The sequence below is a fragment of the Lagopus muta genome, chromosome 4, assembly GCF_023343835.1.
Source record: "Lagopus muta isolate bLagMut1 chromosome 4, bLagMut1 primary, whole genome shotgun sequence".
NCBI classification, from domain to species: Eukaryota; Metazoa; Chordata; class Aves; order Galliformes; family Phasianidae; genus Lagopus; species Lagopus muta.
The window spans coordinates 25,714,758-25,727,355 of record NC_064436.1 but is presented as its reverse complement, the minus strand read 5'-3'; the positions used below and the strand labels follow the sequence as shown (position 1 = coordinate 25,727,355).

At 42.3% G+C, this 12,598-nt stretch overlaps 1 protein-coding gene and 1 long non-coding RNA gene across 2 annotated transcripts in view; one reads left to right on the top strand and one right to left on the bottom strand.

The window, feature by feature from the left end:
• The window catches only part of ANTXR2 (ANTXR cell adhesion molecule 2), a 99,961-nt gene extending 91,318 nt beyond the window's left edge, over positions 1–8,643 (top strand). Inside the window, exon 17 of the mRNA XM_048941540.1 lies at positions 6,782–8,643. Coding sequence (XP_048797497.1) covers positions 6,782–6,820 — 39 coding nt within the window. The 3' untranslated portion in view covers positions 6,821–8,643. The remainder of the gene's footprint in view (positions 1–6,781) is intronic.
• Positions 1–12,598, bottom strand: part of LOC125691769 (uncharacterized) — a 226,102-nt gene that overhangs the window by 35,490 nt on the left and 178,014 nt on the right. The window lies entirely within an intron of this gene.

The window sequence follows — 12,598 nt, the reverse complement described above, 5'->3', positions numbered from 1 at the left end:
GTCAAAGCAGTCAGATGCTGCCAGCTGTCATCCTGAAATGACTGTTGTTGCAATTCAGGTATGTGATTTCTGAAAACTGACCTGCATGACTGCCAGACTGCTTGGAGAGATAGGGAGGTTCATGCACACATTCTAAGGAGGCTCAAATACATAGATATGAGAATAATAAAAAAGTTATATGACATTCCACTTATCTCAAGTTATGAGAAGAAATATGACAGTGAAAAAAAATTCCTCCTTAGGGCAAAAATATGTAGCACCATTCATCTGTAGTTGTTCGGTTTTATTGCTGCTCTTTGAGGTGAATTTTTGAGTGCGTCCAGCGTCACTGTTGGAGATCAGAGCTTACCTCACCTGGGTCAGTGGCAATCCAGCAGTCAATTAAGGAATTTTGGGGAGAAAGCCAACGTGGGCAGCCCTAGAAATGCTCCTAATGTCTGTATCACTGATAACATTTTGTGTTGTAGTAATGCCAGCTCCTTGAAGAGATTAGTTGCTGATTTATTCTGTGAAAATTGACACTTCTCACAATGTACAGCACCACAAGCCATCTTCCCTCAGGTGCTCAATATCCACCACACAGTGCAGCTTATGGCTGCCCATGGGACTCCTGCACACACAATGTGGCTCCACATTAGGATGGCACTCAGGGAGTGTGTGGCCACTGAGACGTGGTAGTCATGCAACACGTGCAAGGATGGGAAGATAATGATGTAAAGTGGTTTTGCTTTCTAGAAGGCAAATATATAAAATGAACATGCTGGTAGCAGTACACATCTGCAGAAATGAGGTTTTAGCACTAAGAACTAAGAAGGTTTTGGCAACAGAACATATAGCTAATTCTAGTAATGTTCTGAGCTTCACAGCTTTGTGATGGGGGTTGACCTGATGGCCGGGGCAGAAAGAAAGAGAGGTCTGTGTGTGCCTCTGACTGCTCCTTCAGGCTGCTCAGGACAGGGGGGGCCAGCAGCCCTCTGCAAAATAAACATATCAATCAGGCATCTTTAAAAAAGAGATCTATATAAACTTAACTTCAGTTGTGTGCTCCAGCTTGTCAACGGATATTTATGAGGTGAGAGTAATATTATAACAGTTATAGCAGTGAAATACATCCCAAGCGGGGAGCTAGTAAAGGAGCACACGGATGTTAATGCCAGTAGAATGTTAATGCCCAGGAGATGGGGGCAAGGTGACACGAGCTGCAGTTAATGCTGCTTTAGTGATTCCAAAGAGATTTGGAAAGCAGGGAATTGCCCGTTCGCTTCTATTGCAGCAAAGCAGAAATGGTGTATGTAGTCTAGTCCTTTATTGGAAGGGCTATGGGAAAGGACCTTGTACTCTCAACTTCAAGCTGCAGGGAAAGCAAGTCGAAGGGGGAAATGAATCAGGTACAGCAGATTCTCATCTGATGATCCCCATGGCATCAGCAGTCTCAGCAGTTTGAGCTGTCGTGAGATGACAGCTTTGGGGGAGCAATGGAGTGAGCTTACAGGGAGGCACTAAGCACAGAGGAGAAGGATGCTCTGGTAAAGCTGTAAGGACAGGGCCAGCAACAATGACATCACTAAATACTTGTCTGAGAAATGCCGTTATTCCAAACCCCTCTCCTCTCTCACAGCTATGCAGGAATTGAATAACTGTGCTGGAGAGCACATTGCTTACGTGTGACATAGAAAAGACAAATCTCCAAAGGGTATGTTCCCTTTTTGGAGGCTGCAGCCCTGGGGAGAAGCACACAGCCTCTGCCAATATGTCACTGACGGGAGCTTGAGGATCTTGATCCTCCATGAGCAAAATGAGCCAGTCTTTTAAGAACTCACCTGTTACAGAGGGCAGTACAACTATTCTGGATTAAAGACATCGTTAAGTGCTTTGAGGGCTGATATGATAAAGGCAGCCTTTCAAGATATATGATCACCAGAGCAGCCAGCTATTCCACCGGCTAGTAAAGGATTTCCTGTTCTGCTCTGAGTTGAGGATATTCCTTCCCTTCAAGTTTTCATGTTAAACTGCTTCCAGCTCTCAGGTGACATCAGTCTGTCAGCTGGTAGCACTTGGAGGATGTCTGATGAAGGACCCACAGTCTCTGAGGAGACCACGTCTCACTAAGACCTGTTACAGCACAGAGCAGTTAGCACTGGTAGTGATCCTGACTTCCTTTAATTACATCCTTGTTAGCAATTACACAAAGGAGAACAAAGCAGAAAACTTAAAGCATTTGTTATCTGCCTATAAAATCATTACTCCTTTTGGAAAAGTCACTTCCACACAGTGAGTCCTGGTGGTTCAGAAAGCAATGATTGATATGTCTTGAGCCGTGCAAAAACCCTATTACACTGGAAAAAAAAGGAGAGTTTATTCCTGAATTTCAACCTTAGAGGTAGTACTTTGAAGATGGTTGTTACTGTTTTGGCAAACACAACACATGTTTGAGATACAAAGAAAAAAGCCCATATATCCATATCTGTGCATTTGTATCTCCTCTGCATTTATGTCATATACTAAAAAAGATGCTTCTCAAAAAGCTCTTTGCACTCCAGATGGTACTTAATAATAGACAAAATTATGCTCTGACATAACTTAAAGCAAGAAACGCTGCCCAGCCCATCGGGCAGCTAAGGAGCTGCCATCCAGCTGCCCCCCAAGGACTACCCCAAGGTGCCTTTCCACCCCAAACAGGAGGAAAAAAAAAAAACAAAAAAAAAAGCCAAACAATCAAACCGAAAATACCCCTAAACCCAATAGTCTTTTTTATATGTTCGACTTGAACATAAAGTCTTATGTGTGTACATCTTGCAAGGGGTAAGTCTGTAGCTTAGTTTGAAAGAATGCAGGAGAGGGACAGAACCTCTCTGACTCCCTTGATTACACAGGAGCTCAGCTGTGAATATCCGTGCAATGTTGTGAATTCAGAAGGCCAGCCCTGGCAGTGCAGGACGTGGGCACAGCTCCAAGGAGCCTGCAGAGTTCCCCCACTTCCTCCAGCGGAGAGCCCAGTATTAGGTTACGGATGGTTGGAATGCAACACATGTTTGCTCCTGCATTCACACATACAAATTAAAGTGCTTCTCATACCTATTTAGCCAACATCAACAGATGAGTTCCAGGCTCAGAGCACAGTGCAGTCCAAGAGGCATCCTCCTCCAAGTGCTGAGTGTGCTGCTCCAGAAGAGCTGCACAGAAGGTCACGGTGCAGGAGGAACAGGGCCTTCCTGCAAACATCTCTTGGACTTTTTGCTTGGCTTTTGCACATGAGGAACTATCCTACAGTCTAACTGCAAGAGGAGCCTCCTCTTCCTTTGAAATTGTGTATCCTGAAAGAACTTCATCTTGGTTGCCCAGCAAGTTAAATTCAGTAAGATAATCAACCATGTAATAAATGACTTCACTGTAACATAAAAATATTCCTTCTTAGATAAAACTGTAGCTGTAGATCTTTCTCCCTTAGAAAACAAAGAGAAACAAACAAAAAAACCTGCCATATTTCTACTCCCATAGTACCTGCAGTGCATCTTCAAGCAGGTCATAGGTAGGGGCTTTTCCTCTGAGACAACTCTCGGATTCCACATGTAGATCACAGAATGCTTGCGTAACTCATTTTTTAATTACTCTAGCCCTAAAGTACTAAATTAGTTCAATTTTATACTGATGACATGTTGGTATTGTTAAGGTTTATGATCCAGTGATTTACAAGGCATGATATATGTGAATTCAAATGGCTTGTATTGATTGTTTAATGGAGTACAGGAACGTGAGTGTGACATTAGGTCACCAATGGTAATGCTGCTAGGATAGTCATTCACAGGTTGCATCAGTTACATAGCACAAGTGTGTTTTAATTGTGAAGAACAGTACTGGACAGATGGGTCTAAACAGCACTTCTAGTGGAGTAAATCATCCTGTTCATGAAGTTCAGATTGATCAGAATAGAAATGCAATATTCTTTTACTTAAAGCTGAGATAGATACTGCTGCATTGGAAGTTCTGAATTTGTTTAGAGAAACACACAACTACGGATCTTTTTCCCGAAACCAACTTGCACAGACAGTGACGCTGGTTACATCACATACGCTCAGATCCACAGCTGATGAAAACCTGCAGTTCATATTGGCTTGGAGTGACGAATCCTTAGCAGAACTGAAGGTAATAAATCAGTTCTGGGGCACCACAGAATATTAGCTGAGTTATAGCAAGAAAGGGAGAGCAAGAGAGAGGCTTGTTGATAGACATTTCTCTATTTTTCCTGATAAATAATAACATCAAAGCAATATATGGTGATTGTGTTAAATTGCCAGCACGATGAGAGCTCAAAGCCCTTTACACTGGTTTGAACGCTACTTCCTAATGCATTTCATGTGCAGGTATGGTGAATCCACGCACCTTGTCACATCCCATTACCTAAATGCAAAAGCTGCTCTCTCCTATGCCAGCCTGCAATATTTGCTGTTCTGTTAATGACACTACGGTGGTCCTGACCTTCTCATTAATTAGTGCTTCTAGTGTTTTTCCCAACATCCTGATTTCAGCTCTGTCTGTTGTGAGCATCACATTGCATGCAGAAAAATGTGTACAGTACACAGGCCCTTTTTTTTCTGGAAACCTCTCATCCTTCAGTTCTCCTACATAAGAGCAGGGAAACAAAGCTGCTAGTGCAGCCACTCCCACCAGCACTAACAATCTGATTGTAAACCACATACTTCAGATGATTCTATCCCAGGTGGGAAAAAAAAAAGCAATGCAACACAACAGAAGTTTCTTCCAAAAACTTCCTTCTCTGGCTGTAACCTGGCACAGAACGTGTATTTACAGCAAGACAGTATCACAAGACTGCAAGTTGCAAGTTCTCCCCATTTTTCTATAAGTGATTCTTCAACTGGGAATCCTTCTTGTAGTCACAGGACATGGTCCCTAGAATTAAGGGGTTAGTTTGCCCCTTTAATCATGCGTAGTTCATTAATAGCATTTTAAGGTGCTAAAAACCCGCATGGCCCCTTAACAAACCACAATGAATCAGTGCATGCACCCAGGCCTTGAAAATTACAAAAAATTGAAAGTTACAAATGAAAGCAGAATGGGTAAAGTGCAGTGTCCATTTACACCACTGGAGAAATACTGCAGCTCCTCTATTACCTGCTCTCTATAGATCATTTGCCATGTTTTGCTTTTGCAATACAGCATCATCTTGGAAGTAAAGTCCTTGCTGTGAGTATGCATTTCATGTTAACTTTGTTGTCAGAACTGCTAGAGCTGCAAAGCATTTTTGGATTGTATGCTCCAAAAATACACTTCTTCTGCCTATTCTATACACAGAATTCATTTTGATTAATAAAAAAAAAAAAAAAAAAGTACATGAAGATGTGCCATGCCTTCATACTTTGCCTTTAAGTGAATCTCTCAGTGCTCCTGCTTTGTCTCTTTGCATCTCTTCTGCATCTGTAATCCAGCTGATAGCAGCCAGAATCGTGACCCAATCCAGCTATCCACCAGTTCTCTATTTATTATAGAGTTGACAGGAAGTAGAATCATTAGAAGAGCATTAGGAAAAAAGATCCCTTGATGCACTGTGCATTTCAGTCCTGGAGCTGATCTGGGAAACACTGCCCCTTTCATGCTAGTCAAGGGCGGGTGCCTATGAGAGCAACCAGCCACCACTCTGTGTCATTGCTGTCCATAGTTACTGGTAAAACCACTAGCTCAAAATAAGAAAATGAAAGTAATAGGAAATTCAGGCCTTATTTTGTTTGTTTATGGCATTATCTCCTGTGTTTGAGCCCACCCAGAGACTTTGCAATTAACTCTGAACCTTGGGACAAAACATTCCATAGGTGTTCACTAACCTTACTGTACGTTTTCAAACAGCACTTAACACCTCCATGTGATGCCTTGGAGAATGGCTTGCTCTGCCCAGAGAAGGCTCAATCGATGTCAGTTGTTCTGTGCCACTGCAGAAGGAAATGTATTGTTGCTGTGCACAGAAGAGCTGTTCAGAGCTCAGGAGCTCAGAGCTCAGAATAGCTCAGGAGCTATTCTGTTGAGGGCAACACTCAACTTCAAAATCTGATGATCATCGTGGAGCTTTCACCTTTACCCAAGCTCTGAAAAGTGTGTCTTTTTCAGTGCTTGTCCCAAGTCAATAAAAAGAGCTTAATATTTTTACTGGTGGATTTGTCTCTCATTTGGCTATACCAAAAGCTGTCAAAATTCTGAACCCGCTTGTGGGAAAAGGGCACTTACTAAGGTGCAACACCACAAGAAACCACTTTTGCTTTTGGAGCACAGCAATTCTAAGTGCATCAGAACACAGCTTGTAGATGCAGGGCTGGGTTTTTGCTAATAAAATACAATTTCAAATCAGCAGAATCTCTGCTAACAGTCACGCTGATCTGCACTATGGTGCAGAAGAATTTGGCTCAGTAGAGCATCTGCCTTTGCTGTGATCTCCCTTTACTGAGTGCTTAGATAAGTTTGAGTTTGCTCCCAGCAGTTAGTGAGAATTTCACATTTGTATATTACCCTCATAGAAGAACTCAACAGTGTTCAAAGTGTGTCTTCAGTGTCATCACTGCTTCCCTACCATCCTAAATTTGTAAGTCAAATGTAGTTCCTTACTCTGGGTAATTTCCATTAATTCTTAAAATGTTTGCCATGGGTATGTTATTTTCACAAACATCTGAATTTAAATTACAGGCTTCTTTTAGCATGCAATATTCAACGTTTGAAAGTCTTGGTTGCATTCATTACTTCATCAACCAATAAAAGCTTCTCTCTTTTCCCCCCTCAGGGCCGATGTATTAACTTCACCCGAGTTCAGTCTCAGTAGAGGAGGAGAAGAGGATATAAGGAGGAAATACAGCCACATTGCCACCTTCCAACCAAGCAGAGAGAACTGAGCACTTCCCCATGTTTCTTGGAGCACCTTCAGCCCAAACTCAAAAGGTTTCTGCATTCACCCTACCAGGATCCAGCATCGCTGCACCAAGCTCTCACGTTCCACCACCGTACTTTCCTACTCCATGACTTGCAACAGTGACAAGAAGCATTGACTCCTATGCCTCTGCTTTATAGAACATAAAAGGGAGAGCACAGACAACCAAAGATAATAATGTTTTTCTATTTTCATTACTTTTTTAAGGACTGCGAATTCTCAGGACATAATGTGCTTTTAGGGGAGATGCAGAGTTTCTCAGATGCAAAGATGGCACGTGTTATGTAAATAGAGACTGTTTGCCATGGGCGGAGGATAAAGCTTCCCACCAGGCTCAGCAAACGCAAGAGTTCACTGCCTTACAGCGATGTCAGATCACAAAATCCTTCCGAGTCTCCCATCGCATTGTGCCTTACGGGAACCTTCTGACTGGAAATCTTGTCATTCTAACACTGAAAAGTGCACACGCATGACAAAATGTAGACAGGATGCCTCAAGGTATTGGTAGCGAGCAAGACTTTGCCCTTTAGTTTTTGAAGACACCTTTCTTTCATTATGCACCCGGGACAGGAAGAAAATTAATAGAGCGTTATTGCACAGGAAGACAGCCTGTAACCAGAGATCTTGAGCAGAGTTTGAGGGACTGATGCTTCAAGACCTTGACACTGTGGCTGGTGGTTTTTTCCCCCTTCCTGCATTCAAAGTTCAGTAGCGCATAAAACATCATCATCTATAAACATACCTAGCAGTAGTAGGCTTATGTATTATTTTTTTTTTAGATGAAAAAAGCAGTAGCCACTAAGCTGGTATCTCAGGGTTTTTTTCCCCCCCGAATCTCCAAGGGCTCTTCAGCGTCACAAGCCAGCAACTCTCTTTGCATGAGAATTTCAAAGTTTAATTAATATAATTAAAGGCAACAGCAAGCAGCAGCCTGTGAAGATTTTGCTCATCTTTTTTATGCTTTTTGACATTGAATGACCTATTACTGTATGTGCATTACTCGGTTTTCAAGGGGGCACCGAGCATTGGTTCAGATTCAGCAATGGAAAAAGACCTCCTTCCATCAATTTAGAAATTAAATTTACGGGAGCGCCGGCCATCATAAAACATCGACAATGTATGTATTATAATTTTTTAGAAAAACCAGTGTCGTGTCACGTCGATGATGCCAAATTATGTTAGCGTGAGCGGAAACACTGTGGGGGAGGAAGGAGGGAGCAGCTGAAGAAAAAGGCTCAAATGATCCAGTCACTTTCGATACTGTACTTCAGATGCAAAATGGATATTCGAGTCGAAACCTGACAAAGCGCGCCTGCTTTGATGGGAACTGGTATAGACAATGACCAGTGGCTGGGTCAGTGGGATGTCTCTCTGCGAGCAGGGAGGCTTATCAAATGACACTAAAAATAAGTTCAACAACCATCACGTTTGAGGGGAAAAGGCGAACATTTCACATTTGGTGGGCATGAATGTGTGCAAGATGGAAAGAGCAATGCGAAGCATCCTGGTCTAATTATCTCCTTTGTGCTCTTCATTGAAATCACAAGGGACATAAATAATTCTCTTGGTCGATGTCCAAATTCGTGGCACTGCCCAAAGAAGCCTTCATGTATATCCGCTCGCTTACATCTTTTGCTTGAGTTTATTTATGTCACTGGTAGCCTCATCATCAACAACCATGTGTGCACATTACGCTATAAATAAAGTAATTACTTAATTCTGTGAGCATTTCTTTTTCTTCACACAGTCCCGCATTCTCTACACAAGAGCCAACTTCACCTGGCCAGCCATGCAGCCACCAACTTTGGCAGACAAACCATCTATTTGTGGTGGTCTACCTGTGGCATCGCATGGTGTGCTAGAAGAACTGGCTGCAGCCCAACTCAAGGGCTTCTGATTGTCCCGCGGTTCTGTACAACACGTCACACGGCGGTAATACAGTATGCACCATCAGAAGTCCACACACAGCAATGAGGTGCCTGCAGTGCTGGGTCTCCACCGCCGTACCCAGTGCAATTGCAACTCTGACACAAACGGCCCATAGTTGGCCATGGCCAGCGCAGAAGCTTATAAAAGCTGATCTTACCCATGGAGCCGAACCACCAACAAGCCTTTGGCTTACTTCATGCCACTAACTGCCTTTGGCTTATTTCAAACCATTGACTAAGCCTCTGGGTGTCCTGCAGCCGAACATGAGATGGAGAACCCAAGCTAAAGTAGGCTTGCTAAGACACAAGAGACTCAGAACTTTTACTCGCAATGCTGGAGCAGCCTGGGCTGAAACACAGATCTCGTCAGATGAAACTAAGAAGAACTTTTCTCACTTTTACTTCTTTTTCCTTTATTTTTAATGTAAACACTACACTTCTTTTGAGTTATCTCTGGAATTGTCAGCTTGCATTCTGAGCAGTGTGTTGCATAATAGAAAAACATGCAGATGAAAAGGATTTTTTCCTCTCATGTATCTGCTGTCTCTCAAAGAATATTTATAAAAAACAGCCACAGATATATAAGTCCACTCATAATTTTTTTCTCTATAGCTGTCTATCTGTATTCATTAGAAACTGCGGAATGCTCAATTTTTCACTGAGCGGCTGATACTGAGCAAAAACATATTTCAGGTATCTACATTGATTTTCCCTTCTAATTGGCATGATATTACTCTATGTTACACTTTTCATTTAGCTGAAGAGAACACCCTAAGAGTTTCATTATTTTACAGTGCGGAATATCTGTCACAAACAATTTGGGGGGCAAGAGGCACAAAGTAATCATGGTTTAAAATCCACCGATTCGAAATGACACAAGGTAAGACTTACTTGGCACGACACTCAAAATGTTCGAGAAAAACATCATTGGTGGGCTTAATGCATGTATTTCATACATTGCACTGTTCCGTACCTTGGATATCTCCTAATGAAAAGCTGCTTGTTGGATCTCTTTGAGCCTGCCCAAACCTAACTGCGTCTTGAAAAAATAAATCAGCATTACAGCAACCCAGGAAACTTTCTACTTAGAAGCAACATCCACAGTCTGAATAGATGCTGTAAGAAGACGCCTCCTCTTACTTCAGTATCTTATTTTTGTGTGACGGCAAACCTCAGAATACACATGGAGAGTAACTACAGGCAGCGGTTGGTGCAACCCTTCATTGGTTTAGGAGACTTCAGGTCTCTCAGAAAATGATGGGAGAAAGAGCTTGTGTGTGGAGAGAGTGTCCCTTCCCAGTAAGGTGTGCTGCTTTCAATGAACATGAGCTCTAGGTTCCCATCCCAGATGAGATGAGCCCGACACTCAGACTATCACACTGATGACAGGCTGTACGGATGCATGCACTGGCCGTGGTGTGCTGTGCTATGGCTTGGTTCTTGTAACCAGAGCCTGGGACATCCCAATTTGGTCTCTGCAGAGAACAGGAGGGTACAAAACATGCAATTTCCCATGCAAAACATGGCACACTTGGCTACTTTATGTGGTAAACATGAAGAGTAACATACAGCAAAGAATAAATCAATTAAAAAAAAAAATACCATTCGGTGGCAATTCAAAAAAGGCCTGAGAGATGCCTTTGGAATAAGTTTCCCAGTGAGCAGTATGTTATTTCACGTGCCTTGTACTACAAAGTCTGCCGCGGTACAGCTTGGTAAATGGCACACACCTTGCTCACACAGACAGCGTGTTGACAGCATGCTGCGATGTACCGGGAGAGCCACAGCAATTAGGGAGCATCAATTCCAGAGGATGAGAAATAAAAGCTACGTGGATTCTCATAAAGATTCCATCGGCTACATCAAAATATGTTTCAGCTGCAGGATGAGGGAGCAGAAAAGTCTGAAGTATGAGGAAAATGGAAAGTTGATCCTGCAGTCCTTATGCTAGATTCCCCAGTAATGCTCACTGTCTGCAAGTGCTGCTCACAGGTGAGCTGCTGCAACAGAACTGCATCTGTATGAGGTACAAGCAGCACTTTGTAACAATCTCTGATTTTTTAAGGGATTTACTGATGCTTCTTCTACTTGACCACGGTAGGAAGCAGAATGCACACCTCCCCACGTATCAGAATTTCTCCAACAAGCACTGCACACTGACAAAACACTCTCCTGAAGAGCAACATGCAAAATGCATAGAAATAGCACCAGGCAGCCTTTGAGAGCTCAGTTGCAACAAAGATAAAGCAGGATTTATATCAATGGAAACAGTACTGTGGACAGCAGAATAGCCTAAATAAGACAAGGCTATTTTTATTAAATACATATTGGTAATAGGTCAATTTAATTGGCTGGAGTTAATAGAAATAAAAGGAAAATGATTTTTTAAGTGTTTCCTTTTAGCCAGTTTTTAATTTAACAAGATCTATGGCTTTCAGCAAACATTAATCCACTGTGCTTAAACAAAGGGAGACACGTCAGGCTGGTATTTCTAAGGTGGAAGGCAAGGAATTTTCTTCCCTGCCATGATGCAGGTTTGTTCAGAGTCAGAAACACAGCACAAGAACCTGGGCTGCCTGCTCCCAATTCACACCACTGGTTTTCCTTTAGGAAATCACCATGCCACATTTACCCTCGTTTCATCGTCCTTAATGCGTCATCACAACTCTGTATTTCACATACTGATATTTACTCAGTGTCAACATATTTATAATTTATAAATATAACATATTTGTAATGTTATAATGTACACATTGTAGTTGCAATTGTGGCCTTTTTTTTTTAAATTTTTTTAAATTTTTTATTTAAGGCTGAATAGACACCATCATATTTGTCAGTCTATGGTGAGAGGCACCTCATGCAAGTCATGTGTACGTCTCCTACCCGTAATTTTGAAGGACTATGAATACACAGTTATCCGGTCTCTATGAAATTAGTGGTGACATCAGACTGCACTGCTCATTGTTTTCACTTTTAAGCATGTCTTTACAATTCAGATCACGTTGACATATTAAAAAAACAAGAGGAAGGCACCAGTAGCGAGGTTGCACCTCTTGCTTATTCTCCCTGCACGTGGAAAAGGAGCAGAGGATTTTGTGTTCCGTCACTTTGGACAAAATGCAGTCCTCCTGCAGCTGGCTGAGTCTCTCTTTTGTTCACCACAATTTCATCTGTAGGGATGAGACTGAGCACTAACAATGACATTTTTCCAGGTGGGGAAAATACACATTTTATCTGCACTTATTGACTGCTATCTCATGACTAAAATAACATTGGTCTTCTGCAGAACGGTTTTCTTTTTTTGTAGCTCATTGGGAAGCAATGAAGGTGCCATCACCATCTGTCTTCAGTTTTTAGCTCACTAGAACTTCTTGCTCACATGAGGAATAGGATAAAAGCCACAATATAGGGAAGTAGGGCTTGACTCTGCTCTTCCTGCCCATGCCTCTTTCATGCTGCTGAATATGTCCTATTCCCTGAGCAGCTGTAAGGATGTCTTGCAGAAAGCACATGCCTACAGTAGCTAGTTCAGAGAAAACAAGGAATTGGGAGAATGAACACAATGGTAGCAGAAAGAGACAAAACTTTTGGACTCTTATACACCATCAGCAGAATGAGAATAAGTAATGGAGTCATTGCATTGCAGTAGAAGGCAAGCTTCAGTATTATTTCTACTCATGAGACTGCTTAAGGAGGTCGGTGGGTCTTGCTGTTGTCTCCAGCAAGGAGAAAAGGACCCAGCCCA